The sequence below is a fragment of the Dendrobates tinctorius genome, unplaced genomic scaffold (assembly GCF_039654945.1).
Source record: "Dendrobates tinctorius isolate UK_male_01 unplaced genomic scaffold, ASM3965494v1 ptg000186l, whole genome shotgun sequence".
NCBI lineage: Eukaryota > Metazoa > Chordata > Amphibia > Anura > Dendrobatidae > Dendrobates > Dendrobates tinctorius.
The window spans coordinates 3711707-3739703 of record NW_027361853.1 but is presented as its reverse complement, the minus strand read 5'-3'; the positions used below and the strand labels follow the sequence as shown (position 1 = coordinate 3739703).

Below are 27997 nucleotides of genomic sequence, written 5' to 3'. Positions count from 1 at the left end.
CAGATTTTAACTACCAAGTATTTTTATTTTTGTCTAAAATATTAAATTTAGGGCACAGTGAATCCATTCAAAAAAGGGGCTTTGAAAAATGTTGCACACTACAGCCATCCTGAAAGGTACAGCTAGAGTTTGCAAGGTTATTAGGGGTACAAGCAAACAATCGGTTGCTATTATAATTCTGTTGGTCAGAGTGAACAAAACTTAACGGTAGTGTTTAAGTTTGTAAGATAACTTTTCCATATTGGTCTAATACATTGTCCCCTAGTACAAACAAAACACAAAGCACTATATTACAAAACAAAAATCGCCCTCCACTGCCCGCTGTACACCGTCATCCTCCACACCTCCCTATTTCCCCGCTTGCTGAGCCTGTCGGCGAAGGAGGACATAAATCTTCTCTTTGATCCAATCTTTGTTATAGGGCTGATACGTCTGAGTGTCCGCCCGATACCTGCAAGGGAACAGCACAAAAGCATTTTAGGAATAGAAAAATAAAATAAGATTGATAACTGGAAAACTTAACATTTCCCTTTTCAATTAGTTAAATTTCTGTGTGTTTATTTTCAGCGACATTATATTGAGACAGCCGTCAGTGACAGATCACTGCAAGTATTGAAGGAATCTATTGTGATAAGTAGTACAACTACTTACTATTGGAGGCGGACACCCAGACGAAGAAGACGGCGTATAGGTGTCTGTCTCCAGTAGATGTCTACGGCCAAAGATGATGCACGTCATAGCACGTTTGCTCTGCTGGCACCATTTTAGTTTATGCTCCGTGATCGCATATGTCCAAATCCTCAGGGGGATTCAAATGCAAACCCCAACGGGACCCATAAAAGTGCAGAAAAGCACAATGTGAAAACACTCTTAGATAAGTATTAAAGAGGCCATTACAAATGGCTACAAATAGCACAGTCGTTTTAGGTCAATTTGGAATATCATAATTATTAATACTTGTCAAATGAAGAGAGATTTAACGTACATTACATTAGTATTTGGTACTATTACCCTTAAACTGAATGACTTGGATCAAACGTTTGGGATCTCCTTCCACAAACTTCTCACAATAGTTGGTCTGGATATGGGCCCATTCCTCCTGACAAAACTGGTGTAACTGAACCAGGTTTGTAAGGCGCCTTGCTCACATGTACCGTTTCAGCTTAGCTCATATATTTTCAGTTCACTGTCCATTTAGAAGAACCATTTCCTTCCAAGCTTTAACTTCCTGGCTAATGTCTTGAGATGTTGCTTCAGTATTGCCACAATCTTCTTTTCTCATAATGCCATCTATTTTGTGAAGTGCACCAGTCCCTCCTGCAGCAAAACAACCCCACAACATGACGCTGCCACCCCCATGTTTCACACTTGGGATGGTGTTCTTAGGCTTCTAAGCTTTTCTTTTTTTCCTCCAAACATAACGATGGTCATTATGCCCAAAAAATTCCACTTTAGTTTCATCAGACCACAGGACGTGTCTCCCAATATTAAGGTCTTTGTTCCTGTGTGCGTATTTGCAAACATTAATCTGGCTTTTCTATGTTTCTTTTGAAGTAATGGCTTCTTCCTGGCAGAGTGGCCTTTCAGCCCATGTTGATACAGTACTCGTTTCACTGTGAATATTGACACAATCTTACCTGCTTCCGCTATCATCTTCACAAGGTCTTTTGCTTTTGTGCTAGGGTTTATATGCACATGTCGGACCAAAGCACGTTCATCTCTGGGACACAGAACCCATCTCCTTCCTGAGCGGTATGATGGCTGGACATTCCCATCTTGTCTGTACTTGCGTATCTTGAAATTATACGCAAGGATGAGCCAGGCTTGTGCAAGTCCACAATTCTCTTCCTGATATCTTGGCTGCTTTTTTAAGATTTTCCCATGATGCTACACAAAGAAGCAGTGTGTTTCATGTGTGCATTAAAACACATCCACAGGTATGTCTCTAATTAACTCAGATATTGCAAAAAAAACAAAAAAAAAACAAAACAAACAAACAAACACAGAAGCTTCCAAACACATGACATAATATGCACAGTCCAGAATTGTTTAAGGGCATAGTAATCTTAGTGTGTGCAAACTTTTGACTTTGCAGTAAGTAATAAAAATGCCTTAAAACATTCTCTCATTATTCTGGCATTTGGCAAATATTAATTATGGTAATCCTAATTGACCTAAAACGGGAAAGGTTTATTCTGACTTCATGACATATTTATTGAGAAAAACATGCATGTGTGTCTTTTTATATAGTGTATGTAAACTTCTAACTTCAAATAAATGTATGTATGTATACACACTGTATGTACTCTAGCACAAGATGACCCGAGTATAAGCAAAGGCACCTAATTTTGCACAAAAAAAAACAAACAAAAAACTGGGAAAACTTACTCGAGTATAAGCCTTGTATGCACGGACCCCTCATCCCCCCGCCCATGTATGCACGGTCCCCTCATCCCCCCGCCCTTGTATGCACGGCACCCTCATCCCCCCCACCCTTGTATGCACGGCCCCCTCATCCCTATCCTGGTATGCAGGGCCCTCATCATAAAAGCATTAAAAATTGTGGTTATAGCCCTTCTAGTTATGTTTGTGTAACACCAGAGCCTATAGTTAATGGTGGCCAGTGATCGCTTGTTGAAAAGGGAACGAGGATGAGGTGACAGAATTGGGACAATATTGAGAGAATTTTTAAGACTGGAAATTAAGTCCTTCAACTTCCCTGATACAACAATGCAATATTTAGGGAACAGTCCACACCGTATCTTGCAGCAATAAAGGTGGAAATACGAGGTTTTCTGCAGTTTATTGCTCATCTTATACTTGAACCTGTACTACCCATAACCTTATGGTAATCAGAGTTGTTGTATTATGTAGCACAATGCTCATATACTTACACTAGACAGCTAAGGTCTGCAAGGTCATCAATGAAGTCAAACAGCTGGCTGATATCATAGGTGATGGAAGGGCTGTTGGGATTCATTCTCTTTAAGTGTTCTTCATACATCTTACACACTCCTGTATCATATAACAAAGAAACGTGATGAGACACTGTGGGAGAACTCTTCATTTGTTCTTCCTGAAATCCAGCAGATAACTTGCTGTTCCAGAAAACCGCAACATGGGAAAAAAAAATTAATAATGAAGGTCCAAAGAAGAAAATGCGGCACTCACCATGTTGAATCTGATTTTTCAAAGTCCTTTATTTCACCATAAGTGGCATAGATGATGAAATGGTTGTGCAAGTCAGGCACGTGAAACGGCCGTAGTCTACATCTCCTCTCCCCGTATGCCTCCCTGACTTGCACATCCACTTCATCATCTATGCCACTTATGGTGAAATAAAGGACTATGAAAAATCAAGATTCTATGTGTTGAGTGCCGCATTTTTTTCTTTGGACATTCAGTATATATACGATTTGTTCATGCTGAGCACTGCAAACCAGTTGATTATCCTGGTGTACTTCAGAAACTAAAGAATCATTCATCCCCAGGTGTGATAAAAACACTCCACTGGTGCAGTTTGATTTTCCTCTGCTAGAGAATCTAAAAAATAAATAAAACCAAGCTATAAACATGTTGCCAAGGACTCAGAGCTGTGTCTCATGCACTGTTCCCTATGGAGACCACAAAACAACTTGGACAGGTAAGATTTTAACTAGTCAGATCCTATTGTCTCCCTCCACTGACAAAGAACGCACAATAAGGGATATCCAGGATTAGAAAAATATAGCTGTTTAAATAAAAAAAAGAAAAAAAAAAAAAAAACACAAACAGCGCCACACGTGTTCACAGGTTGCATATGGTCTTAAAGCTCAGCTGCCGACCAAGAATGTTGAAAGGAGGCAAAAGAGATATTATATATATATATATATATATATATATATATATATATACACATACACACACACACACACACAGTCATATGTATAAGGTTGGGCACCCCTATTAATGTTAACCTTTTTTCTTTATAACAATTTTGGTTTTTGCAACAGGTATTTCAGTTTCATATATCTAATAACTGATGGACTCAGTTATATTTCTGGATTCAAATGAGGTTTATTGTACTAACAGAAAATATGCAATCTGCATTTAAACAAAATTTGACCGGTGCAAAAGTATGGGCACCCTTATCATTTTCTTGATTTGAACACCCCTAACTACTTTTTACTGACTTCCTGAAGCACTAAATTGGTTTTGTAACCTCATTGAGCTTTGAACTTCATAGCCAAGTGTATCAAATCATGAGAAAAGGTATTTAAAGTGGCCACTTGCAAGTAGTTCTCCTATTTGATTCTCCTATGAAGAGTGGCATCATGGGCTCCTCAAAACAACTCTCAAATGATCTGAAAACAAAGATTATTCAACATAGCTTTTCAGGGGAAGGATACAAAAAGTTGTCTCAGAGATTTAACCTGTCAGTTTCCACTGTGAGGAACATAGTAAGGAAATGGAAGAACACAGGTACAGTTCTTGTTAAGCCCAGAAGTGGCAGGCCAAGAAAAATATCAGAAAGGCAGAGAAGAAGAATGGTGAGAACAGTCAAGGACAATCCACAGACCACCTCCAAAGACGTGCAGCATCATCTTGCTGCAGATGGTGTCACTGTGCATCGGTCAACAATACAGCGCATGCATAACGCCTTTTTGTATGACCAAACAACTCAATCTTTGTTTCATCAGTTCACAGGACCTTCTTCCAAAATGTAACTGGCTTGTCCAAATGTGCTTTTGCATACCTCAGGCGACTCTGTTTGTGGCGTGCTTGCAGAAACGGCTTCTTTCGCATCACTCTCCCATACAGCTTCTCCTTGTGCAAAGTGCGCTGTATTGTTGACCGATGCACAGTTACACCATCTGCAGCAAGATGATGCTGCAGGTCTTTGGAGGTGGTCTGTGGATTGTCCTTGACTGTTCTCACCATTCTTCTTCTCTGCCTTTCTGATATTTTTCTTGGCCTGCCACTTCTGGGCTTAACAAGAACTGTACCTGTGTTCTTCCATTTCCTTACTATGTTCCTCACAGTGGAAACTGACAGGTTAAATCTCTGAGACAACTTTTTGTATCCTTCCCCTGAAAAGCTATGTTGAATAATCTTTGTTTTCAGATCATTTGAGAGTTGTTTTGAGGAGCCCATGAAGCCACTCTTCATAGGAGAATCAAATAGGAGAACTACTTGCAAGTGGCCACCTTAAATACCTTTTCTCATGATTTGATACACTTGGCTATGAAGTTCAAAGCTCAATGAGGTTACAAAACCAATTTAGTGCTTCAGGAAGTCAGTAAAAAGTAGTTAGGAGTGTTCAAATCAAGAAAATGATAAGGGTGCCCATACTTTTGCACCGGTCAAATTTTGTTTAAATGCAGATTGCATATTTTCTGTTAGTACAATAAACCTCATTTGAATCCAGAAATATAACTGAGTCCATCAGTTATTAGATATATGAAACTGAAATACCTGTTGCAAAAACCAAAATTGTTATAAAGAAAAAAGGTTAACAATAGGGGTGCCCAAACTTTTACATATGACTGTATATATGTATGTAATATCTCTCTATATATATTTATTACAGGCCAAAAGTTTGGACACACCTTCTCATTCAAAGAGTTTTCTTTATTTTCATGACTATATAAATTGTAGATTCACTCTGAAGGCATCAAAACTATGAATTTACACATGTGGAATTATATAATTAACAAAAAAGTGTGAAACAACTGAAAATACTGTATGTCTTATATTCTCGGTTCTTCAAAGTAGCCACCTTTTGCTTTGATTACTGCTTTGCACGCTCCTGGCATTCTCTTGATGAGCTTCAAGAGGTAATCATCGGAAATGGTTTTCAGTTCACAGGTGTGCCCTGTCAGGTTTAATAAGTGGGATTTCTTGCCTTATAAATAAATGGGGTTGGGACCATCAGTTGTGTTGTGCAGAAGTCTGGTGGATACACAGCTGATAGTCCTACTGAATAGACTGTTAGAATTTGTATTATGGCAAGAAAAAAGCAGCTAAGTAAAGAAAAACGAGTGGCCATCATTACTTTAAGAAATGAAGGTCAGTCAGTCCGAAAAATTGGGAAAACTTTGAAAGTGTCCCCAAGTGCAGTGGCAAAAACCATCAAGCGCTACAAAGAAACTGGCTCACATGAGGACCGCCCCAGGAAAGGAAGACCAGGAGTCACCTCTGCTGCGGAGGATAAGTTCATCCGAGTCACCAGCCTCAGAAATCGCAGGTTAACAGATTAGAAACCAGGTCAATGCACAGAGTTCTAGCAGCAGACACATCTCTACAACAACTGTTAAGAGGAGACTTTGTGTAGCAGGCCTTCATGGTAAAATAGCTGCTAGGAAACTACTGCTAAGGACAGGCAACAAGCAGAAGAGACTTGTTTGGGCTAAAGAACACAAGGAATGGACATTAGACCAGTGGAAATCTGTGCTTTGGTCTGATGAGTCCACATTTGAGATCTTTGGTTCCATCCACCGTGTCCTTGTGCGACGCAGAAAAGGTGAACGGATGGACTCTACATGCCTGGTTCCCACCGTGAAGCATGGAGGAGGAGGTGTGATGGTGTGGGGGTGCTTTGCTGGTGACACTGTTGGGGATTTATTCAAAATTGAAGGCATACTGAACCAGCATGGCTACCACAGCATCTTGCAGCAGCATGCTATTCCATCCGGTCTGCGTTTAGTTGGACCATCATTTATTTTTCAACAGGACAATGACCCCAAACACACCTCCAGGCTGTGTAAGGGCTATTTGACCAAGAAGGAGAGTGATGGGGTGCTACGACAGATGACCTGGCCTCCACAGTCACCAGACCTGAACCCAATCGAGATGGTTTGGGGTGAGCTGGACCGCAGAGTGAAGGCAAAAGGGCCAACAAGTGCTAAGCATCTCTGGGAACTCCTTCAAGACTGTTGGAAGACCATTTCCGATGACTACCTCTTGAAGCTCAGCAAGAGAAATCCAAGAATGTGCAAAGCAGTAATTAAAGCAATAGGTGGCTACTTTGAAGAACCTAGAATATAAGACGTATTTTCAGTTGTTTCACATTTTTTGGTTAATTAGATAATTCCACATGTGTTAATTCATAGTTTTGATGCCTTCAGAGTGAATCTACTATTTTCATAGCCATGAAAATAAAGAAAACTCTTTGAATGAGAAGGTGTGTCCAATCTGTTGGTCTGTATTTTTTATATATATATATATATATATATATATATATATACACATACATATACACATACACACACTTTATAATGTAGCATATATATAAAAAAAACGATTGCACATACTGTACATGGGTGTGAAATAAGCTCATACCTTCCATGCACTCATTGACCGATTCATAATCTGCATATGTTCTTCCTTCAGGCCTCTTTGTGGGCTGGACAAGCAAGATTGTGTGAGACTGGAAAATAAAGAGTATATGTAGATTTACAAGTTATTCCTATATGTTGAGCATTATCATTGGGCATTCAATGTTTCTTGAGGAAAAGAAAACTCTACAGACAGAAGTGTCTGACGTTACTGGCAGGCAGTTATCTCCCTCGCTAAATGCACGTTACTAGAACAGTATGAATAGCCAGCTGTACACACTGCGATTGGAATAGCTGCCAGAGGTGACAGGTCCGGTGCCTTTCTCGTCAGAAGCGAGAGATGTTGACTACGGGTGTGTTTGGTTCTAACGCCATCAGCGCCACTCACCTCTCAGATGGAAGTGATCAGCTCCAGATAACTACTGTCATAAAATTATTAGTTTAGAAGGCTTGTCTAGGAGAAAGTCTAAGGGTAAGTTCACACTAAGCATTTTTCCCTTGGTTTTTCTTGCGTTTTTTTTTTTGCTGCGGTATTAGCATGCTAGATTCGTCTCTCGAGCATGCTGATAAAGTTTAGTGTTGAAAGAAAAAAAAAAAAGTCCTATTCCGTAGAATCAGGTTTAGCACAAAAACGCAGCAAAACCTGATGCCTGCATTTTTTTTTACCACCCATTCAAGTCAGTGGGTGAAAAACGCTGAAAAAAAATGCCAAAAGTAGTGACATGCCAAAAACAGTGCTATGTCCAAAAAACAATGCAAAGCACCACAAAGTCCTGAAGACAAAAAAAAAAAAACATGTGCAAGAGATTTCTGAAATCTCAGACTTTGCTGGTACTGTACAATGGAGCTGAAAATTAGCATTAAAAAAGCCATGTGTGAACTTAGCCTAAAAGAAGTAAATGTGTGAAAATAAAATTAATTGCCACCTGTCGAACCAGTCCCAAAGTCTTTGCTTACCTTGCTGCAGGGAAGATATACAAAGTAAACAATAACTGTCTAGGATCTCATGGTGTGTGGCGAGGAAGTTGACAAGATTTTTTTTTATTATTAGTTAACATCGTGCCTACAAAAGTTTTGTTGCCCAAACATCGTGTCTTATAGGTCCAGCAAAGTGGATGGGATGTATAGAAATCTTACGTCTACTGCATTTTTTTTTCCTGTGCGTTTGAAATCCACGTCAAATTCTCTTTCAAGTACAAAGTTTTATGTGTGGATTTTCTCCATATGCAGTATGTTTCAGACTATAAGACGCACCCCAAATTTTCAGAAAGAAAATGGGGAAAAAAATGAATGCGTCAAATGGGGGTCCGTCCGACTTACAGTCCTGAATTTAGCTTACCCTGTGGGGATCAGCAGCCCTGGTGGAACGGAGTCACGGGGACTTTGTGGTCCGGCGATGATGTGATGCAGACTGGTGCGGCAGGGTCGGCGGTGCAGAGGCTCCGGCGACATTTTGTGAAAACCCAGAGCCCCAGCACTTCCATTGCCTCGATGCTGTGACCTCCGAGAATCCCGAACTGCGCATGCGCTGACTACCGCGGCCATTTTCTTGGAGGCCACAGCGTCGAGGCAATGGAAGTTGAACCTGCCACCCAGGGATGGGAGTGACATCACCCTGCAGCGTCAGACCATAGGAAAAATCGCCCGACTCCTGCTGCCACCTCGCTAAGGCTATGTGCACACGTTTGGAATTGCCGTGGAAATTCGTGGGAAATCCGCATGACTGACAGGTTGGTCACACTCATCAAACATAGTGCTTGACCAGTGTGACCAACTTTTTACTATTGATCCTGCCTATGCGGTATCAGTAGTAAAAGATATGTTAAAAATAAAAAATGTTGTTATTCTCACCTTCCGACGGCCCCCGATCTGCTCTGCGACGCTCCCGGCATCTTCCGGTCACAGTAATGCCTTGCGTGAAGGACCTGCGATGACGTCACGCTCGCGAGCGGAATAATCTGCAGCATTAGCACAGCATTGTGGAATCCCATAGGATTGCCTGAGATGCTTTTTTTTGCGTTTTCGCGCGTAAAAACGCAAAAAAAAAAGCTACGTGTGAACACTGCCCAATTGTAAGTATAGTATATTCTGACTATAAGACGGACCCCAGTTTTGCCCCAAAATTTCTGGGGGGGGGGGGTGAGTGAGTCTTACAGTCCAAAAAAAATACAGTAACTTAATTAGATGCGGAAAACCCACAGGTAAAAAAAAAAAAAAAAAACACGCAAGGTGCAGAAATTCTACAACATCAAAAACTCATTGTGAAGGTTTAAAATTGTAGCAGGAATTCTTCATTTTTTAAGGAAATTTGCAAAACTTATTTTTTACCATCTAAATGTTGATAACTTGTTAACAGGGCACGATAGCCATGTCAAACATCAGGACCACACAATCAAGATCTCAGGGTGCACATTTGGTGAAAGAGGGAGCCCCCACACACTGTTAACCACCTAGATGCTGTAGTCATTAAATGACTATAGTCGGTACCAACACTAATCATGGCTGATGCATCAAGTTGTCAAACTGAGGTCCATGCCGTCATCAACTTATCACTGAGGATCAGCTCCTATTGCCATGAATTGGGAGTCCATAAAATGTGTTTATGGGTCAGATCAGAGAGTTTCTTAGGTAAGAAAAGGTGACTTTAGACAAAAAATTACCAAATCTTACGACTCCCAACAGATGTTTTCAGGATTTCCTTAGTATTGAACCAGGGATGGAATTATTCTTAAAGCATCAGAAATGGCTAGTTCCTCTCCCCTGGGCAATTTCGAAAACACGATAAGGGCTGTGAGAACTGGAGTTTGGAAATACTTCTATAGGGCAGGTGTACACAAGCGTATTGTGCGATCTGACAAAACATCGGATTGCACTCGAACCAATGTTAGTCTATAGGTCGTGAACACAACTGGGCAAAAAAAAATAAATTAAAGCATGCCAGACTGATCAGATATTCAGAGTGCACTCGGCCACACACAAGACCGGAAACCATCAGAGTGCACTCGGATGACATCTGCAGTCTGATTTCCGCAGACACGCAGAATGGAGAAGACAGAAATATTTTGCTTTTGATCCGACAGGCTCAGATCACATCAAATACAAGTAGCCCGATTCTCTTACCGTAGATGAGAGACTACACGGCCGTCTGCACCTGCCCTAATACCATCACATCTGGCCCCTGAAAGCTATGCCTCGGTGCATGAGACGGCTGGCTCCCAGGGCAAGTACTAGGCACAAGGAGAAACCTGAATGCTTCACTTAGGCCCGTTTCACACTTCAGTTTTTTGTGTCAGTCAAAATCCACCAAAAAGCGGATCCGTTCTTAACTGATGTGAACAGATGCCACCGAATCGTTTTTTTTTTTTTTACGGATCCGCCTAAAGAAGAATTTTAAAGGAAAGAGAGAATTTTTTCCGTCTGCCAGAAATGATTTCAGGGTTAAATTTCCTCCTGACTTCATTTCTCTGGGCATGCGCACGTAAGATGCGGATCCTGCAGCAAAAAAAAAGTTGCAGGCTCCGTCCAGGCATGCCGGCGGACGCAAGTAATGCAACTCAATGGGAAAAAAAAAAAAAACAGATCCGCCCAAAAAAAAAATGACGGATCCGTTTTTTTCAAAAACCGGCGGATTTTGACTGATGGTCAAAAACGGAAGTGTGAAAGAGGCCTTACCTACACTCACTTTCGTGCTTGCAACACGTCAGGAAGCAGGATTTTTTTTTTACTAAGTTTCATTGGATTATGTGTGCGGCGAGTGGCACTCATCTAAATAGCACATTTTCCCTCAGATCCCAGAAAAGAAAATAGGCCCCACATTATACAAAGAAAGACACGTTCAGAGATTTTTTTAAATCTTCATACACGGAAAAAATAAAATGCTCCAGTCGTGAAAGGGTTAAACTGGAGCAGGACCGTCAAGGAGAGGGTCGTTATTTCCAGAGGTCGGAATCCCCTTTACTGTTCCCGGGTAGGGCTGCGCGCGCAGCTCGGCTGCAAACGTGCTAATGCTCCGTGCAGCGGCCCCTTCCTGCCGCACACAGGCCGCAGCGCCCGCCGCCCGCACAGGTGGACCACAGAGCAGGCGGAGACCGGGCCCTGCAGCGTGTGAGCCGGACGGATGCATTCACTGGCGGAGTCCGTACTCACCATCTCTGAGCTCTGCACAAAACACAAACCAACCGTACACCTGCCCGGAAGCACTCTCTGCAACTTCCGACGAAAATGGAGTTGCGCGTTCAGAAGTAACCCGGAAATGACGTAAAGGTCACCGGAAGTGACGTTCCCCATTACTGCGTTTCGCGTAACCTCGCGAGAGTTTCTGTACACGCGTAGTGACACCATGGCAGCTACAGGCCCCAAGGTACCAAGATGGCGGCCTGTGCGTGTGTTACCCGCTGAGGCCTGTTGTCAGCAGCTGTGATCGGGATTGTCGTCGCAGTTACATCGTGCGACCCTTCTAGGACAGGACAAGTCGGCCGACATCCGGATCCAAGGGAGATTTCTCCTTCCGTCATTGTGCGTTATCATTCCGTTATTGCATGGTTAGCTCAGCCCATTGCCTGTCACTGGGAAAGCTGGGTGACTGCTCTCGTGTGAGCAGTAATGTGATGTCAGCCGTCATGGGAGGGCAGGTGCAGGCTGTATACTGCCAGAAACGCTGCAGTCAGTCACTGAGAGCAGCACTACAGGGATGACATCCTCCAGGGGGGCGATACTGTACCTGTCACCGCCTTGTGATGCAGCTGTGGGGGTCCTGATGGGTTACAATGGCAGCCAGGGGTTTATTGAAGCCGCCATCTTGGCGTTACTATAAAGTTCATGGCCAGAAAGTTCTGCTCCACAGGAAAGCGACAGTGGGCACACACTGCACCTTTGGTTCCACCATGATCTTATTGCCCGGCACAATCACGTCATCTCTGGCCTTTGTGGCCATCTCTGGCCTTTGTGGTCGGTCTTCATAGAAGAACTGACCCCCTCTAAAAGTTTAACTCCCATTCTCCCCCCCAAAAAAACACCCATATTTGGCATCATTGGTAAAAGTCTGCACTATAAACATTAAATTAATATGCCAAATTGGTAAAATAGCGTCAAGAAAATGTCTGCCCTGCTGATGTCACATAGACGGCGCTGCAGGCAGTCACTGAGCTCTGCCCGAGTAGATAGCGCGAGCCGCTGAGCTCACTGATTGGCGTCGGCGCTGCAGAAATAATTAAAAAACACTGCACTTTTTCTTAGTGGTTTTCTGAAAAAGGAAATGGAGGAATGTTCTAGCTCAACATTGGACTACTTTCCTGCATCTATAAATGCGCCCCAAAGCAACTAATCTGGCCGGCCACATTGCCTCTACCCAATACATTCACATTACATTGTTACCGTGTAGTATGTGCGGTGTCCCACATCATGCCGCACCATTATTGAGAAATCCGTTGTGCAGAGTCCCAACGGAGACAGCGTAAGTTGGAGAATGTCAGAATTTGCAGTTTTGTTTTCCCAACTTTTTAAAAAGTGTTTTAAAATCTAAGGAAGTGAGTTTGAAAATAGTTTTTTTGATATTTATAAAAAAGACCCATCTTGTAGTCTGTAATCAGCATAAGGGCTATTTCGCAGTGCACGATGTGGTGGATCATAGAAATAACCTGAGTGTGACGGTCTCATAGAAATATATGAAGCTGTCACACTCTGGGTCGGGACATGCATGGCCAGTCCGTGCATTGCAATCTGAGAACGGACAGACGATCATGGATGTCTGAAGGAGATCTAAGGACTCGTTCAGATGTCAGTTTTTTTGCCGTACGAGAAAAACAGTCCCAGTTTCATCAAATTTCATAAGTTTGGTCAGCGTTTCATCAGGTGTTTTCACTGATAAGAAAAGTTTCTCCACCTTCTCCTATAGATCAGTCAGTGAAAATCAGGCAGCACACAGATGTCATCCAAATGCTGTTTTATTTATTCACGGACCATAGACTTGCATTGCCCATTTTTATCTGAAACTCGGATCAATATTGAACATGTCTCTGCAGGTTTGCACGGACCACTCAGTCCGAGGAAAAAAAAAATCAGACATGAATAACACCCCGTAAACTCATGATTATGAGTGCTATCTTGTGAAAAACTGGCATGTGAATGAGGCCTAAGGTTGTTTATTTTAATCAATAATATTTAAAACTCTCATTATTATAAACCGGTTGCAAAGTTTTGGTGCCATTCTTGTAGATTTCTCTGCTCTGATAAATCAGATGTTAGTATGTTTCCCATTCTAAAATGCAGTTTTTGCTCTTTCTGTTGCAGAGTGGAGCCTGAGTTCTTACAGCAGTGATGGATGACTTCAGCTCTATCAGCCTGCTGTCGCTGGCTATGCTGGTGGGCTGTTATGTGTCCGGGATAATCCCACTCGCAGTTAATTTTTCAGAGGTAAGGACGAGCCCTTTTTATTTGTAGCACATCAGTTTCTCCTGTGAACATTCTAGGTACACAATATGTATATAGGTATTACTAGACAAGCTTAATTCCCATTTTTATTTGAACCAATGAAAGCAATTCATTAATAAAGGCCACATGTCATCAAAATATTACATATTTTATTAGGTATTTACGGAAACATATTTTTTTCATTTTTTTTATACGTTGCAGTGGCCTCCAGTGCATATAATGGGCTATTTCCTGCTATATGCAGCTCACTAGTCAGCTTTGCTGTGTAGACTGGGACAGAAGAGGGTGGAGATTTAATAAATAGAGAGAGGAGGGGCAAAACCGAACAGTAAAATTCAGGGTCCATACTGAACCCCTACTGTTCGGGCATGGACCCCGAACATGGGCTTCTCTAGGACATTGGTTGTTTCCCACACTTTTATCTGCATGACAGCACAAGGAACACCAACGGCTCTGATCAGCGGTAAGATTATTAACACTGGTCAGAGTGCCAGCAGCTGTGAACGGAGGTAAAAAGTTTACCTCCAGTCACAGAGGCGTCGGCTGATGAGCGACTACTACTCCCATCAGCCTACACCTGCTTCTACTAATAACAGCCAGAGCAGGTGCTGCTGATGGGAGTACTCATCACCCAGCGCCTGCGCTGTAAATAAATTTGAAAAAATGGCATTGGTTACCCTCTATTTTTGATAACCAGCATGACAAAACTGACCGCTGCGGGCTGCAACGCTCAGCTGTCAGCTTTATCATGGTTGGTCCAAAATAGAGGGGTCCCAGAGTGTTTTTTTTTAAATAGTGTAGGGTCCCCCACCATTTTTTTGACAACCAGCCAAGCTAAAGCATACAGCTGGAGGTTGGTATTCTCAGGCTGGTAAGTGGTCATGGACATTATGTCACCCATCCTAAAAGTAGCAGCCGCCCAGAAAAGGTGCATCTTTTTTATGCACCAATTCTGTCTTTTTTTCCAGGCTCTTCCCACTTGCCTTGTAGCGGTGGCAAGTGGGGTTAATGCTACCTTTGTATTGATGGTGACATCAAGCTCATGGATTAGTAATGGAGAGGCGTCTTACAGATGCCTCTCCATTGCTAACCCCATGGTCACATTGTAAATAAACACACAGCCAGAATAAAGTCCTTTTATTTTAAATAAAAATACACACCGTTTTACTTTATTTAAAAATGAAAAAACAACTATTTAGTATGGTGGGGTCCTAATCCTCAGAATGTTTAAGATGTGATACAATGGATGCGGATTTTATCCATATGGTGTGGGGATGCCCAACTATTCTATCTTTTTTGAGCGAGGTGACCTCGTTGTTAACCTCCCTCATAGGTACTCCTGTTCCTCTCACTCCATTGTTTGGTGTGCTGGAGGAAGAGAAATGGGGACACCACATCAGAATTTTCCTGTGGGAGACACGTTTTTTAGCCAGGAAAATATTGGCCTTACGCTGGATGGGTAATCAACATCCGTCTCTTAGAGCTTGGATTGAACTAGTAAATTCAATTGTACCTTACGAGCGGACACTGTACCAGAATAGGGGTTGCTTGGGGAAGTTTAATAAATTTTGGGATGTACGGAATACATCTTGTCTTACTATAACAACGTGTAGATAGTGGTTTGTTAATAGCATAATAGCTGTAGTGAATAATATATTGACTTTATAGGTTCATAATGTAAATTATGGAGGGTGTTTTGGAAGCAGGGTAGGAGTAATAGTTTTTTTTGTATTATATTAGATATGTTGGTTGTAATTTATCTTTCTGGGTTATGCATAGCCAAACATTTGTATAGATGAATAATGGGTTCTTGTAACTATTCCTAGATTATCCATAGGCCTCGCAAGAGAGTGAGGACCTGTGAAATTGAGATCTGTACAAATAACTCAATATGCAGACTTGTTGGTTTTCTCCCTTTGCAGATATTATGATGATCGTGTATACATTGCATTGTTTTTTTTAGGCCCCGAAAGTGATGAGGTGCATGTCCAACCTCCCAACCCCCCACATTTGACCTCCCACCTGCTACTTTTCTTGTGTACTCCTCCCTGCTCGTCCAAAACAAATGCTGATGGCTATGTATGTGTTGTGGTATTCAATGGGATCTGTTAATGTGGGATTGGTGAGGATGCAGTGGGGCTGTGGCGGGGAATCTTGTGTGAAGATTGGGCAGAGTCTCAAGGGGGAACTGTAAATTTTGCGAGTATGGGGCCCTGAAGTTCCCGGTGGCAGCCCTGTTGATATTTCCCCCATTTTTTTATGTTCTTCTGGTTTGTTATATTGGCAGCCCTAGCTAGAGGTTGAGAGAGGTTTCGTCCACGTTGCTCAGCATTACGTCATTGGTCGCTACTTTAGGCTGAAGTTATGTGTCCTATCTGTGTTGTAGATTCCTGTATTACCTAAGGATTTGTTGAGATCATTGAGACTGTACTTATTATTTGTGATTCTTGGGTCTTTAGGTTGTTTCCGTAGCTCTACTCCTTATCTCTTCTCTGACTGTAATAGGTAGCCTGTTTGTTTTTGTCTGCAGTGACGTCATTTACCAGTCAAACAAGAAAAACTGGAGTTTTTTCCGTTTAGAATACAAGTATGTGATAACAGTTTATTATGGTTCAATAAGTTTTATTGAAATTGTAGGGTAGGTAGCAAATAAGAGGTAATCAGCGCATTACAGACCGACATAGGACAAAGTCCAGTGTCCATCTGGTGTCCGAACACCGGGAATTTAGACAACATGCAAGCACATGTATATGGTGACCTCTTTATAAGAATAAAATAATGGAGATAATCTACAGATTATGCAAATAAAGACACAATGACTTAAAAGGGTTTTCCCACAAACAAAACCAGACATGTCTCCATGAATTTTTTTGTTGACGGTCTGCAAAAAACATGACCATATGAACAGCTGTATTGATTATAAATGGTACGTGCTTTGTCCGTGAAAACGTATGTATGCGTGAGGCCTTATGCAATTGTGCCGCAGCAGATTTTCAATTTCTCAGCTGTCCAGTAATAAGAAGGATAACAAGTGCAGGTCATCCTACGTCACAGCTCGGGGCTGGCTGGCTTGGCCTTAGATGGAATTACAGTGACACTACTTTATGGACTTCATTGCGCAGTGAGCCTTGACCTGCCAGGGTAATTTTCCTTCCTGCATCGGTCATGATATACTATTTCTCTCTGGGAAAATAACCTGCAGCTTTTTACCCTAAATCACTTACACTTGTGTGGTATCAGCATCTGATGCCGTTAATCATGAAACTAGTCCAATCGTGTCCTAATCTTAAGATTCAGCACTCTCCAAACAAACGGGACTTGCTGACTTCCCAATACCATTCATTGTTTTGAACGGTCTAAATTTTGAGGACCTGTCACTTGCTAGAAAAAAAAATACCTTGTAAAAATTCCTACGCTCCCTTGACTTTGCCACTTTTTTTCCCATTTTGTGCTGCGTCACTCCATGGCAGAGATATTCACAGTTGTTCCTTTTGGAGCGCAGTGTGTGAAATCTCTGCTTGTAATGCAAATGGGTGTTTCTTTAGAGTCTGTTGAGTGTGTGCAATTTCACTCCTCCTCAGACCTGCCAATCATAGTTCGGTAACGTCTGAGACTGCTAGATTAGTTGTGGAGCTGTGATTGGCAGCATCTGGGAGGGAGCAGTTTAAGCACATGCCCCCAGAGAGAAGCCTGTTGTTCTGCAAATAGAAATTTCATATACTGCACTCCAAATGCAAAAAAAAAATGTGAATATCATTGCAATGGAGCCACACAGTGCAAAATGTAAAAATGTGAGAATATCCCGTGAGCACAGGGATTCTTACATGGTATTTACATTTTTTTGGAGTAAGGGTACCGTTACACCTAGCGACTCACCAGCGATCCCGACCAGCAATATGACGCTGTCAGGATCGCTGGTGAGTCGCTAGGTGGTCGCTAGTGAGCTGCCACACAGGCAGATCTCACCAGCGACATCGCTGGGGACGGGGATCGCTACTTACCTGTCAGACGCGACGATCCTGCGTCCTCCCGCCCGGCTCCACGCGTCGCTCGTCGTCACAGCAGGAAGCCCCAGCAGGAAGTGACCGACGAGGAATGGTCCAGCAGCTTCTCGCGCGATCAGCGATAACCAGCGGGGGAGCCGGTCGGAGGTAAGTGTCACTTGTAGCGATATCGCTAGCAATATCGCTGTAACGTCACAAAATCGGTGACTTTACAGCGATATTGCTAGCGATATCGCAGTGTGTAACGGGGGCTTTAATAATCATTCCTCTTTGATTCCCTTTTAGAGATTAGTCTCCTTCTAGTTGCGCACTTCTAAGTAGCCTTTTGAGCTATCATTGGGGGGTCTCAAGACCCAGAACCTTAGTGATCTGCAGGGAAATAAAGGGCTAAAAAAAAGAAAACGTATTTGGGTAAAGTTTAGTTACTCTTTAACGAATGTGTATTTTATAATTAAAAATGTAATAAAAGTGCTATTCCTGAAACTGTCAATTGCATGTATAGTTTGGGAAGTCTTGTTTCCTGTAGACTCATTGAATTCCTTTTTGATCTTTCAGGAACGTTTAAAGCTGGTGACTGTACTGGGTGCAGGTCTCCTTTGTGGAACAGCACTGGCGGTCATTGTTCCAGAAGGTGTGCACGCTCTGTATGAAGAAGCTCTTGAAGGTTAGTCTCTTTGTATCCTGCTCACAGGGTGTTTTTTTCTTCTTGGCTGAATTGTTTGTTTAGGCTTATAACTAGTAATATTACCACAAGTAGCAACTAAAGGCTATAGATCGAGCGCTCTTCTTCATGACACTGTCACTATATAGCCACATCACCCCACCATGAGCTCAATGCTGAAACAAGTGGTGTAATGGATTGTGACTTTCTAGGTGAAGTTGAGCAAATACCTGGAACTAATGCACCTAGAGATGTGCATTCTCTATACTCCTGGTTATGTAAGCTCTTTTTGCCTGGCTCCTGTGCTATAAGTCCGTGTAGCACAAAAACTAATGTGACGTGTGACTTGAAGAGTCTAATGAAGAATACAGGGGATTTATGCTTATGAAACTCCTGCACTAAAAGGGGACCTCTCTTCTGGTGGTCCCTGCTTAGAAGAGATGATTGTAGTTAAGACATGGCAGTTTGTAGTTTGCTTCATTCTTTAAAGACCCCTATAAATTAGGTAAATCACCAGAACCTACAGTGTGAATGTGGTCCTCCCAAATAGATTGTCAGGGGGATACAGGGCACCATCAGAAGGACCCCCACTGATCTCATAGTGATAATCTATGTTAAGAATGGGTCATCAATTGTTCAGAAAAACCCTTTTAAAGGAAATCTCACCAGACTTTTGCTACCCTATCTGAGAACAGCATGGTGTAGGGGCAGAGACCCTGATTCCAGCGATTTCACTTTCTGAGCTGCTTGCTGTAGTTTTGATAAAATCACAGTTGTATCTGCTGCAGATCTTTGAATGCTGAGATCTGTATAGCCCCGCCGACAGCACTGATGGGCAGCTTTCTGTGTACACTGGTAGCTTTTTGCCTATGCAATTTATAGTGGGGGTGGCGTTATACAGACTTCATTAATATGGAGGGCTACATGGCAGCAAGTTTACTAGCTGAGAAAACAGTGATGTTATGAAAACTACAGCAATCAGTCCAGTAAGTGACACATCACTGGAATAAGGATTTCTGCCCCTACATTATGCAGTGCTTGTAAAGTGGCAAAATCATTGTGGCAGATTCCTTTTAACGCCTATTGCCTCCCTACTTCTAACCTACCTGTGGACACAATTTTAGGTCTGGAACCCCTTTAGTTGTCCGTTTCAGGTCTGAATCGATAGTGTATTTTTACTAAAGAGGTTGTTCACTACTTTATCATTGATGACCTATCCTTTAGATAGGTCGTCAATGTCTGATTAGTCAGGGTTCGACACACTGCCCCCCCTGCTGATCAGCAGTTCTCGGGGTTGGCAGCCACCGGCCAGAAATGCTCAATTGCGGAGCTGGCCATCTTCTGATAGAGGTCGGGTACTTCACATCCGCTTCCTATTTAAATCAATAGGAGGTGTAGGTGCAATATCCGGCTGTGGCCTCTATCAAGAGACAGAGCAGCTCCACAACTGAGCATTGCCTGCCAACACTAAGAACAGCTGATCATGGATAGGTCATCAATGATAAACAACCTCTTTAATATACCGTATCCGCTTGCTGACGCACTAAACTCTTAGGCTATGTTCACCCATTTCCACATTAATTCATGAATTCATAGTTTTTCTAAATCCTTTTATGGTAGATAAATATATATTTTTTTTCCAGCAAAACACCATGAATTGGAAAGCCAAAAAGTAAAAGAATCAGAGACTGGCCCAGAAGTCTCGGCAGTCCACGAGCATGACCACTCTAAATTGCATGCGTACATTGGGGTCTCGCTGGTACTGGGCTTTGTCTTCATGTTGCTGGTGGATCAGATTGGCAGCTCCCACGTGCACTCTGCAGATGGTGAGTGCTGGTGTGATGGCTAAGGACACCGCAGTTCTGCTTCTGAGCATTGCACTGATTTCTTTTGTCTTTTAGACCCAGAGGCAGCAAGAGCAGCCAGTTCTAAGATCACCACCACCCTGGGACTTGTGGTACATGCTGCAGGTAATGCGATTGTACCGCAACATCAAATAGCACAGTTACTGCCTACTTTCCTGTACAGGCATAATTATCATTTTATCTTGTCCAGCTGATGGCGTCGCTCTCGGGGCTGCAGCTTCCACATCACAGACCAGTGTGCAACTGATTGTATTCGTGGCCATCATGCTGCATAAGGTAAATCTCTTCACCCTATTAGTCCTCATCATTTATCTGGACTGTTCTCTGAAATACTAGATTGCTGAGTCCTAGGAAAGCAGACAATACTGAGCCTCTAAAGCCGGTTTTTTTTCCAACACTGTGCAGCAGAAATAGCAAAATGATGATGGAACACTGTATAGTGCTTTTCCTACAAATCAAATGTTTGGTGCCGTCAGATTCTGGCATACAGCTGCTTTTGTTAAGATTTGAATAATGCTGTTTATTCCCAAACATTCATTTTTTTGTGACAATGGGCACTATTGTTTATATGAAGAGGCCGCAAACCTTGGCATACCTAATCTTGCTCTTACCTGAAAATTGGGTATATTTGTAACTAGTCTAGATCATGTGTTTGGAGATGTTTTTGCACTGTACGTCAGAGATGTGTTGTAATTTTTATGATGTATACCTCTGACCTATTTAAAGAAAACCAGTCACCAGTTTTATACCTATATAAACCATGCCCATCACCTTTTAAAAGCATCGAACAGGGTTTCCTACAACCCCTCTATGCCTTTTAAATATACCGCTGCATATCGTCGAAAAAGTTGTTTTATTCATGTCCCGCGGTGCATACAACTGCGCAGTCCAGTGGGTAAATCCAGATGGCACTCTGTGCCCCACCCCAGTCCTTCAAACGCCACCTGCAATCTGTATAAAAATGGATGACGTCTTCTACGTCATCCAGACTGTACTCAGTCTCGCTCCTGCACAGTGGAAACGGAGCCCTGCGCAGGCGCCTCACTCTGCCCTCCTGAACATCCAGGAAGGTGGTGAAGTGGAAGTGAAGCTGACGCAAGACTTCAAGTACTGTGTGGGTAACATAGGAGACGTCATCCACTTACATCAGGATAGAAGAGGTGGTGTTTGAAGTGACCAGGGCGAAGCTGATGGAAATCTGGATTTGCCCATTGAACTGCACTGTGCAACTTGCATGCAACGCAGAACATGAATAAAACACTTTTTGGGAGGTGTGCAAGCACACCTCTGAGGGTATGAAGGGGTTGTGCCTGTAGCGCCAGCATGTCTCATCAAGATTGGTGTGAACAATGCCCTTAGGTATCATTCCAACATTTCCTTTTTATTTATTGTATTATCTATTTGCTATCTGTTCAGTGTGTGCATTCATATATTTTCCGATCACTGTCGTCTGCGATTTCCAGCTCTGCTCCGTGCCCTCTTATAGCTGTAGATATTTCTTGCCGGATTTCCTTGTGAACAGCTACTTCCTCTTATTTAAGTCAATTAGATCCTCCTTCTGAGTCTCGGAGACTAACCATGCAAAAGTGATGTCCGCAGACGCCTGAGTGAGCCGGCTAGTCACAACTGTGGTCCACGAGAGGCCTGGAGCAGCGCTAGAAATGGCAAAAAGGCAACAACCGTTAAAGTGTTTGCATAGACCTGACATACATTAGTGATAGTGAACAGATAGTGGCAGCACTTTCAGTTGTTGCTATTGCAATCACTGTTACAGACCAGAAAAAACACCAATATCTCTAAATAATTGTACACGCATTGGTCAGTTAATATCTGGATGTGACTTTCCCATAGGCTCCAGCTGCGTTTGGCTTGGTTTCTTTTCTTATGCATGCAGGGTTGGAGCGTAACCGAATCCGGAAGCATTTGCTTGTATTCGCACTGGCCGCTCCAGTACTATCCATGCTGACCTATTTGGGATTAAGTAAGGTAAGCCAATTAGAAATTACACCTAATATTATGCACCTGTAACGCGTGCCGAATGGTAGTGCCTGGCTCCACGAGTATAGCAGAGTCCTCATAAAATCAAAGTTACGCCGGAGTCTTCAAAATGATTGCAACCGCTGGATTCCTTGATGTCCATGAGTGGCGGCTTTCTGTCCCACCTGCCTCTAGTAAACTCCTTGTTCTGTATACTTTGTATAGCACGACAGCTGTCAGTCATCAGTGCAAGGGTGGATGGGCCATAGCCCATTAATAGGAGGACTCCTGCCCCGTATAGTTCATTCTATTACATAGGGCACAGAAAGCTGCTCACTGTTTGAATTTGTGTATAACTAGATTTCCGTAGACTTTTCACAATTAATCTTAAGCTAGAAGTGACATCACAATATTAATAAATGTGTATGTGTGTGTGTGTATGTGTACATATATATGTATGTGTGTGTATATATATATATATATATATATATATATATATATATATATATATTCAAACAATGTGAAAAACATATAGCCAGCTCACCATAAAGGAGTTCCTCTTGATGCAGTGATCAGTGTTCACCCTATGCTTTGCACGGATCCAGGCATGGAGTATGCCCCAACAAATAGAAATATGAGGAAATTGGGATCCAGCAAAAGGATGAAAGTTCACCAGATTTGTAAAAACTTCTTCTTTATTAATCCATTATGTCATGAAAAGTATGAGGAACTCCAATCAACTGGTAGCATTCCAGCAAGGGACTACATGTTTCAGCACTATGTGCCTTCCTCACGGTCCTCAGGAAGTTTTTACAAATCTGGTGAACTTTCATCCTTTTGCTGGATCCCAATTTCCTCATATTTTTTTATATATATATATATATATATATATATATATATATATATATATATATATATATTTTCGTATTTTCCCGCGTATAAGATGTCTTTTTAACCCCTGAAAATCTTCTTAAAAGTCGGGGGTCGTCTTATGCGCCGGGTGTGGTCTTATACGCCGAGTGCATATGGTGGGGGAATGGTCCCGATGAAGAAGGGAGGGTGTAAGTGGTGTTATTATCCCCCATTTACCTCATTGGTGGCAGCGGTGCGGCGGCTTCTCCTTCAGCAGTGTGGCAGCTCTATGCTGGGGGTCGACGCAGCTCCTCTTTGTCCAGCGTGGGGGCGCTGTGCTGGGGTGCGGCTGTGGCGGCTCTCTGTCCAGTGTCAGGGCTCCTCTGGCATTTCCCCCAAACCCGGAGGCCCAAGGCGGCTCCATTGCTGCGATGCGGTGGCCTCCGGGAAAATGGCCGCCGGAGCCCACGCATGCTCAGATTGAGATCTGAATCAGCATGCACGGGCTCTGGCGGCCATTTTCCCGGAGGCCACCGCATCGCAGCAATGGAGCTGCCTTGGGCCTCCGGGCTTTGAGGAGATGCCGGAGGAGCCCCGACGCTGGACGGAGAGCCGCCACAGCTGCACCCCAGCACAGCGCCCCCACGCTGGACAAAGAGGAGCCGCTGCCGACCCCCAGCACAGAGCCGCCACACTGCAGATGGAGGAGCCGCCGATCCCCAGCACAGAGACCCGCAGATAGCCACCAATGAGGTAAAAGGGGATGATAACTCCACTTACACCCTCCCTTCGTCATCGGGACCATTCCCCTGCCATGTGCAGATTGCTCCAGACCCGGCATATAAGATGCCCCACTGCATATAAGATGTGTATGTTTTACACCTTAAAGGGGTGATCTGGTAAAATAAGTTATCACGTATCCACAGAAAACAATATAACTTGTTTAATAGGTGGTGTCTGACCACTAAGACTCAAAGCAATAGGCAGAACCGGCACTTTTTTCCCTGTTAGAATGAGCGATGCAACTTCATTCCCTAGGGGGCTGCTGAGCGCCGTGCTTCACTTTTTTTTTAAATTTTTTTGTTTAACAGCCCCAAAGAGAATGAGTGGAGTGGCAGTCGGGTGTTAAACCTGTTGCCCCATTTTTTAACTAGAATAAGAATTCCCAATCTACTGATCAGTGCGGCTCCTAGCGATCGAAGCCCCCCCAATCAGTAAGTTATCACATTTCCTATGGATAGATGATAACTTCTTCTACACTGTGTTCCAAATTATTATGCAAAAAATATTTCCTCATATTTTCTCTAAATTACCTATATGAATTGCAGTCATTGTTATTTTCCAGTCATCTAGTATTCTAGTATTATTGCAATGTTTTTGAACAAACTGCCTATGAAAACAGTATATTTTTAAAAATAAGAAACACTCAAAATGCATGTTCCAAATTATTATGCACAGCAGAGTTTTCAACCTTTTTATTTTGAACAAAAAATGGTCAATTGTGAAATTATAAGCATTATCAGCTTATTACAAAATGAAATCAAACAGTTTTCAAGTCAAAACTTTATTCTCGGTGGTGATACATTTGCACATAGGACCCCTTGTTCGAAAGAAGCTTCTGAACTCTCTCGTCCATTGAATTTGTCAGTTTTTGGATGGTTTGTGCTTCAATTGTTTTGCATGTGGACAGAATACCCTCCCAGAGCTGTTGCTTAGATGTGAACTGCCTCCCGCCATCATAGACACTCCTTTTGATGATGCTCCAGAGGTTCTCAATGGGGTTGAGGTCAGGGGAAGATGGTGGCCACACCATAAGTTTGTCCTCTTTTATGCCCATAGCAGCCAGAGATGCAGATGTGTTATTAGCAGCATGAGACGGTGCATTATCATGCATGAAAATGATCTTGCTGCGGAAAGCACGGTTCTTCCTCTTGAACCATGGCAGGAAGTGCTGTTTTAGAAACTCCACATAGATTATGGAGTTCATCTTTACCCCTTCAGGAATCCTAAAGGGGCCGACAATCTCTTTCTCCCCATGATTCCAGCCCAAAACATTACTCCACCTCCTCCTTGTTGGTGCCTTAGCCGTGTTTTCATGGGGTGTCCATCAACCAGCCATCCTCCACTCCATCCATCTGGACCATCGAGCGTTGCATGGCACTCATCGGTGAACAAAACAATGTGGAAGTCAGTCTTCATGTATCGTTTGGCCCACTGGAGCCGTTTCTGCTTGTGTGCAGTGGTTAGAGGTGGTTGACAGGACGGCTTACGCACAGCTGCAAACCTCTGAAGGACCCTGCATCTTGTTGTTCGGGGGACGTTGGAGGCACCAGCAGCTTCAAAAACTTGTCTGCTGCTATGTCAAGGCATTTTTGCAGCTGCTTTTTTAACCTGACGCAATTGCCTGTTGGAAAGAGTCCTCAATTTTTCCTTATCAGCACGCACACGTGTGTGCTGGGAATCAGCTACATACTTCTTGATTGTGCGATGATCACGATGAAGTGTCTTGGCAATGTTGATTGTAGTCATGCCTTGACCTAAATACTCCACAATTTGTTGCTTCTCAGCAGCCGACACATCCTTTTTCTTTCCCATTTTGGCAAAAAATGTAGGCTGCTTAATGTGGAACAGCCTTCTTAAGTAGTCTTACCTTTGTTTGGACACACCTGCCAAACTAATTTGCACAGGTATCTGCAATTGCTTTCAGTGATATAAAGAAGCCCTGACACACATCACCAGCAATGAGTTTAAATGACAAGCAAAACAATTCTAACCTTATCACTCCTAAACTCTTTTGCATAATAATTTGGAACACAGTGTAATTGGACAACCCCTTTAAATTTGTAATGACAGCGCACATAAAATAACGTCATCTTGTATGATTCTTCACAGAGCAGTAAGGAGGCGCTCTCTGAAGTAAATGCCACAGGAGTAGCAATGCTCTTCTCCGCCGGGACGTTCCTCTATGTGGCCACAGTCCACGTACTACCGGAAGTCGGAGGAATGGGACACAGCCACAAGCCGGATTCAGGCAGTGCTCCTGCTAAAGGACTGAGTCGCCTGGAAGTGTTTGCCTTAGTTTTGGGATGTTTAATACCTCTGGTCTTATCTATAGGACATCAACACTGAGGTCCATGTCTGTGTGTTCCTGAACTAATAACACCGGACAAACGCGAGGACACTCAAAGACCGATGTCTGTCCACAAAGAATTATTGTGTCGTTGGAAATGACTTTCTTGGAATATCCTGCGGGGGTGATTTTTATTGTCTTACAGTCCAGTGACAGCCAGACCTTCACCCTGTATATACATGTGTGTTGTTTTGTTTTTTTTACAATGATTGGTCGTTAATGTATGGGTATAGTGTATTCAGGATCATTTACAGTGATGGCATCAAGGAAATAGAATACGACAGGTTCTCTTATGGGTTTTTTTTTTTTTTTTTCAAATGTAACTTTCAACTAAACCTAATAGTTATTTTGTCTGATTTGACTATTCTTACAATCATTAGTTCCTTATCAGGAGACTGTGATGTTTCCGCAGCTGCTTGGCATGGATTTTGCAGCATGCTCATTGCCGCAAGCCGGGGCTTCCTCCATTCTAGTTCAGCTGTAATGTATTTCAAAATCAAAAGTATTTTCTGCACATTTCTCCTCCTGACGGTGTGTTCTTCATATTTTCCTGCCGCATCTTTATACCTGTTTTGCAATTAATTGCTGATTTATTTTTAACAAATACATTTAGATCTGGGACCATTTTTTTTTTTTGTTTGTATGGTTTATGCCTCCATACGTGGACATCCCCTTATTAATAGACACAGTACGTTGAGGGTGTGGGGGAGATATACCTCTTGGACATCGCTGCTGCTCGTCTGTACTCAGTCGGTCTGCTGGGATCAATATCCAACAAGGGCATCACGTGAACGCTGCAGCCAATCACCAACTACAGCGTTACATTCAATCTGATCAAGAAGAAGCATAACTCGGAGGAAATGTAAACACTAACAGATCAGCTTCGGTGCTCAAGTGATCCCCCCCCCCAGATGTTGATCCCAGCATACCCATATGAGAGATGAGTATCTGTTTTTTAGTATTTTAGTCGCCCAGTAATAAGAGATTGTCCATTAGGGATGTCCTGTAATTTCTCCTGGAAATATAGCAATAAATTGACAATTGTGTGTCACCTTTTTGCTCGTCAATATGATTTGTCTCTACACAGTTTGACAGTGTCATAGTGTATAGAGCAATGCCTCATTGACAATGCTAGTACCTACTTGTCAGTGTATTCACATGTTTCCAGGAGGAATATCTGAGGAACAGCACAATATAGAGTTCTTAGAGGAAAGTCCGATGTATTTTATCACACATTTGCTAAATGAGACTTCAGAGGGGCCGACAGATCCTCTTTAAATGTAAGTATATCTACCACATAATAGGGTAAATGGATTGAAGACGCGCAAGTGTAATCACGTATTAACCCCTGCCCTCTTCCACAGTGACACAGAAGGTTATTTCCGTGCAGAAAGACGCTGTTTTATTTAATGTTTTACATGAAGTATTTCTGGTAATGACTTGTCAGTGTTTGAAGGAGCAATGTTCATCCTACGAACATTCAGTTTCCATTTTCTTGGAATTATTTTTTTGCGGGGGCAATTCCCGCTCTTGCTGTATGCGCCATTGCAGCGGTAAACTTGTCTTGTCATGGATGCTGCTTCCAATGTGCTGAGCTGTTAAAACTACTTCTCAAGATATCCCAGCTCTCAAGTCGAAGGGCAGTTGTCCTTGCGTGTAAGACATGCTGCGTGCGATCCTTTTTTTTAGATTGATAAAGCATTGAATTTAAAACCTAAGAGCCAATAACTTGCATCATTAGTAAAAAAAAAAAAAAAAAAAAA

At 42.7% G+C, this 27997-nt stretch overlaps 2 protein-coding genes across 3 annotated transcripts; one reads left to right on the top strand and one right to left on the bottom strand.

The window, feature by feature from the left end:
• Positions 1–4: 4 nt before the first annotated feature.
• Positions 5–11657, bottom strand: ERH (ERH mRNA splicing and mitosis factor). The gene is made up of 4 exons (XM_073552165.1): positions 11463–11657; positions 7321–7408; positions 2895–3015; positions 5–451 (listed from the first exon to the last, which is right to left on the bottom strand). The coding sequence occupies exons 1-4, from the start codon at positions 11655–11657 to the stop codon at positions 349–351; spliced, it is 507 nt and encodes a 168-aa protein (XP_073408266.1). The 3' UTR covers positions 5–348.
• SLC39A9 (solute carrier family 39 member 9) lies at positions 11658–27997 on the top strand. 2 transcript variants are annotated; one of them, XM_073552164.1, is made up of 8 exons: positions 11658–11676; positions 13605–13727; positions 18305–18413; positions 20054–20236; positions 20312–20380; positions 20466–20551; positions 22127–22261; positions 25997–27997. In XM_073552164.1, the coding sequence occupies exons 2-8, from the start codon at positions 13632–13634 to the stop codon at positions 26231–26233; spliced, it is 915 nt and encodes a 304-aa protein (XP_073408265.1). In that variant the 5' UTR covers positions 11658–11676; positions 13605–13631; the 3' UTR covers positions 26234–27997. The 2 variants fall into 2 exon arrangements, with proteins under 2 accessions (XP_073408265.1, XP_073408264.1); XM_073552163.1 differs by lacking the exon at positions 11658–11676 and adding an exon at positions 11694–11831.

Coding starts and splice junctions, on each gene's coding strand:
- ERH (XM_073552165.1), bottom strand. CDS start 11,657: ATGGTGTCACTACGCGTGTACAGAAACTCTCGCGAGGTTACGCGAAAC. Junction 3,016..7,320: donor GGTCAATGAGTGCATGGAAG/GTATGAGCTTAT, acceptor TATATGATACAG/GAGTGTGTAAGATGTATGAA. Junction 452..2,894: donor GCAGACCTTAGCTGTCTAGT/GTAAGTATATGA, acceptor GTTCCCTTGCAG/GTATCGGGCGGACACTCAGA.
- SLC39A9 (XM_073552164.1), top strand. CDS start 13,632: ATGGATGACTTCAGCTCTATCAGCCTGCTGTCGCTGGCTATGCTGGTG. Junction 13,728..18,304: donor TCGCAGTTAATTTTTCAGAG/GTAAGGACGAGC, acceptor TTGATCTTTCAG/GAACGTTTAAAGCTGGTGAC. Junction 18,414..20,053: donor GTATGAAGAAGCTCTTGAAG/GTTAGTCTCTTT, acceptor TTTTTTTTCCAG/CAAAACACCATGAATTGGAA.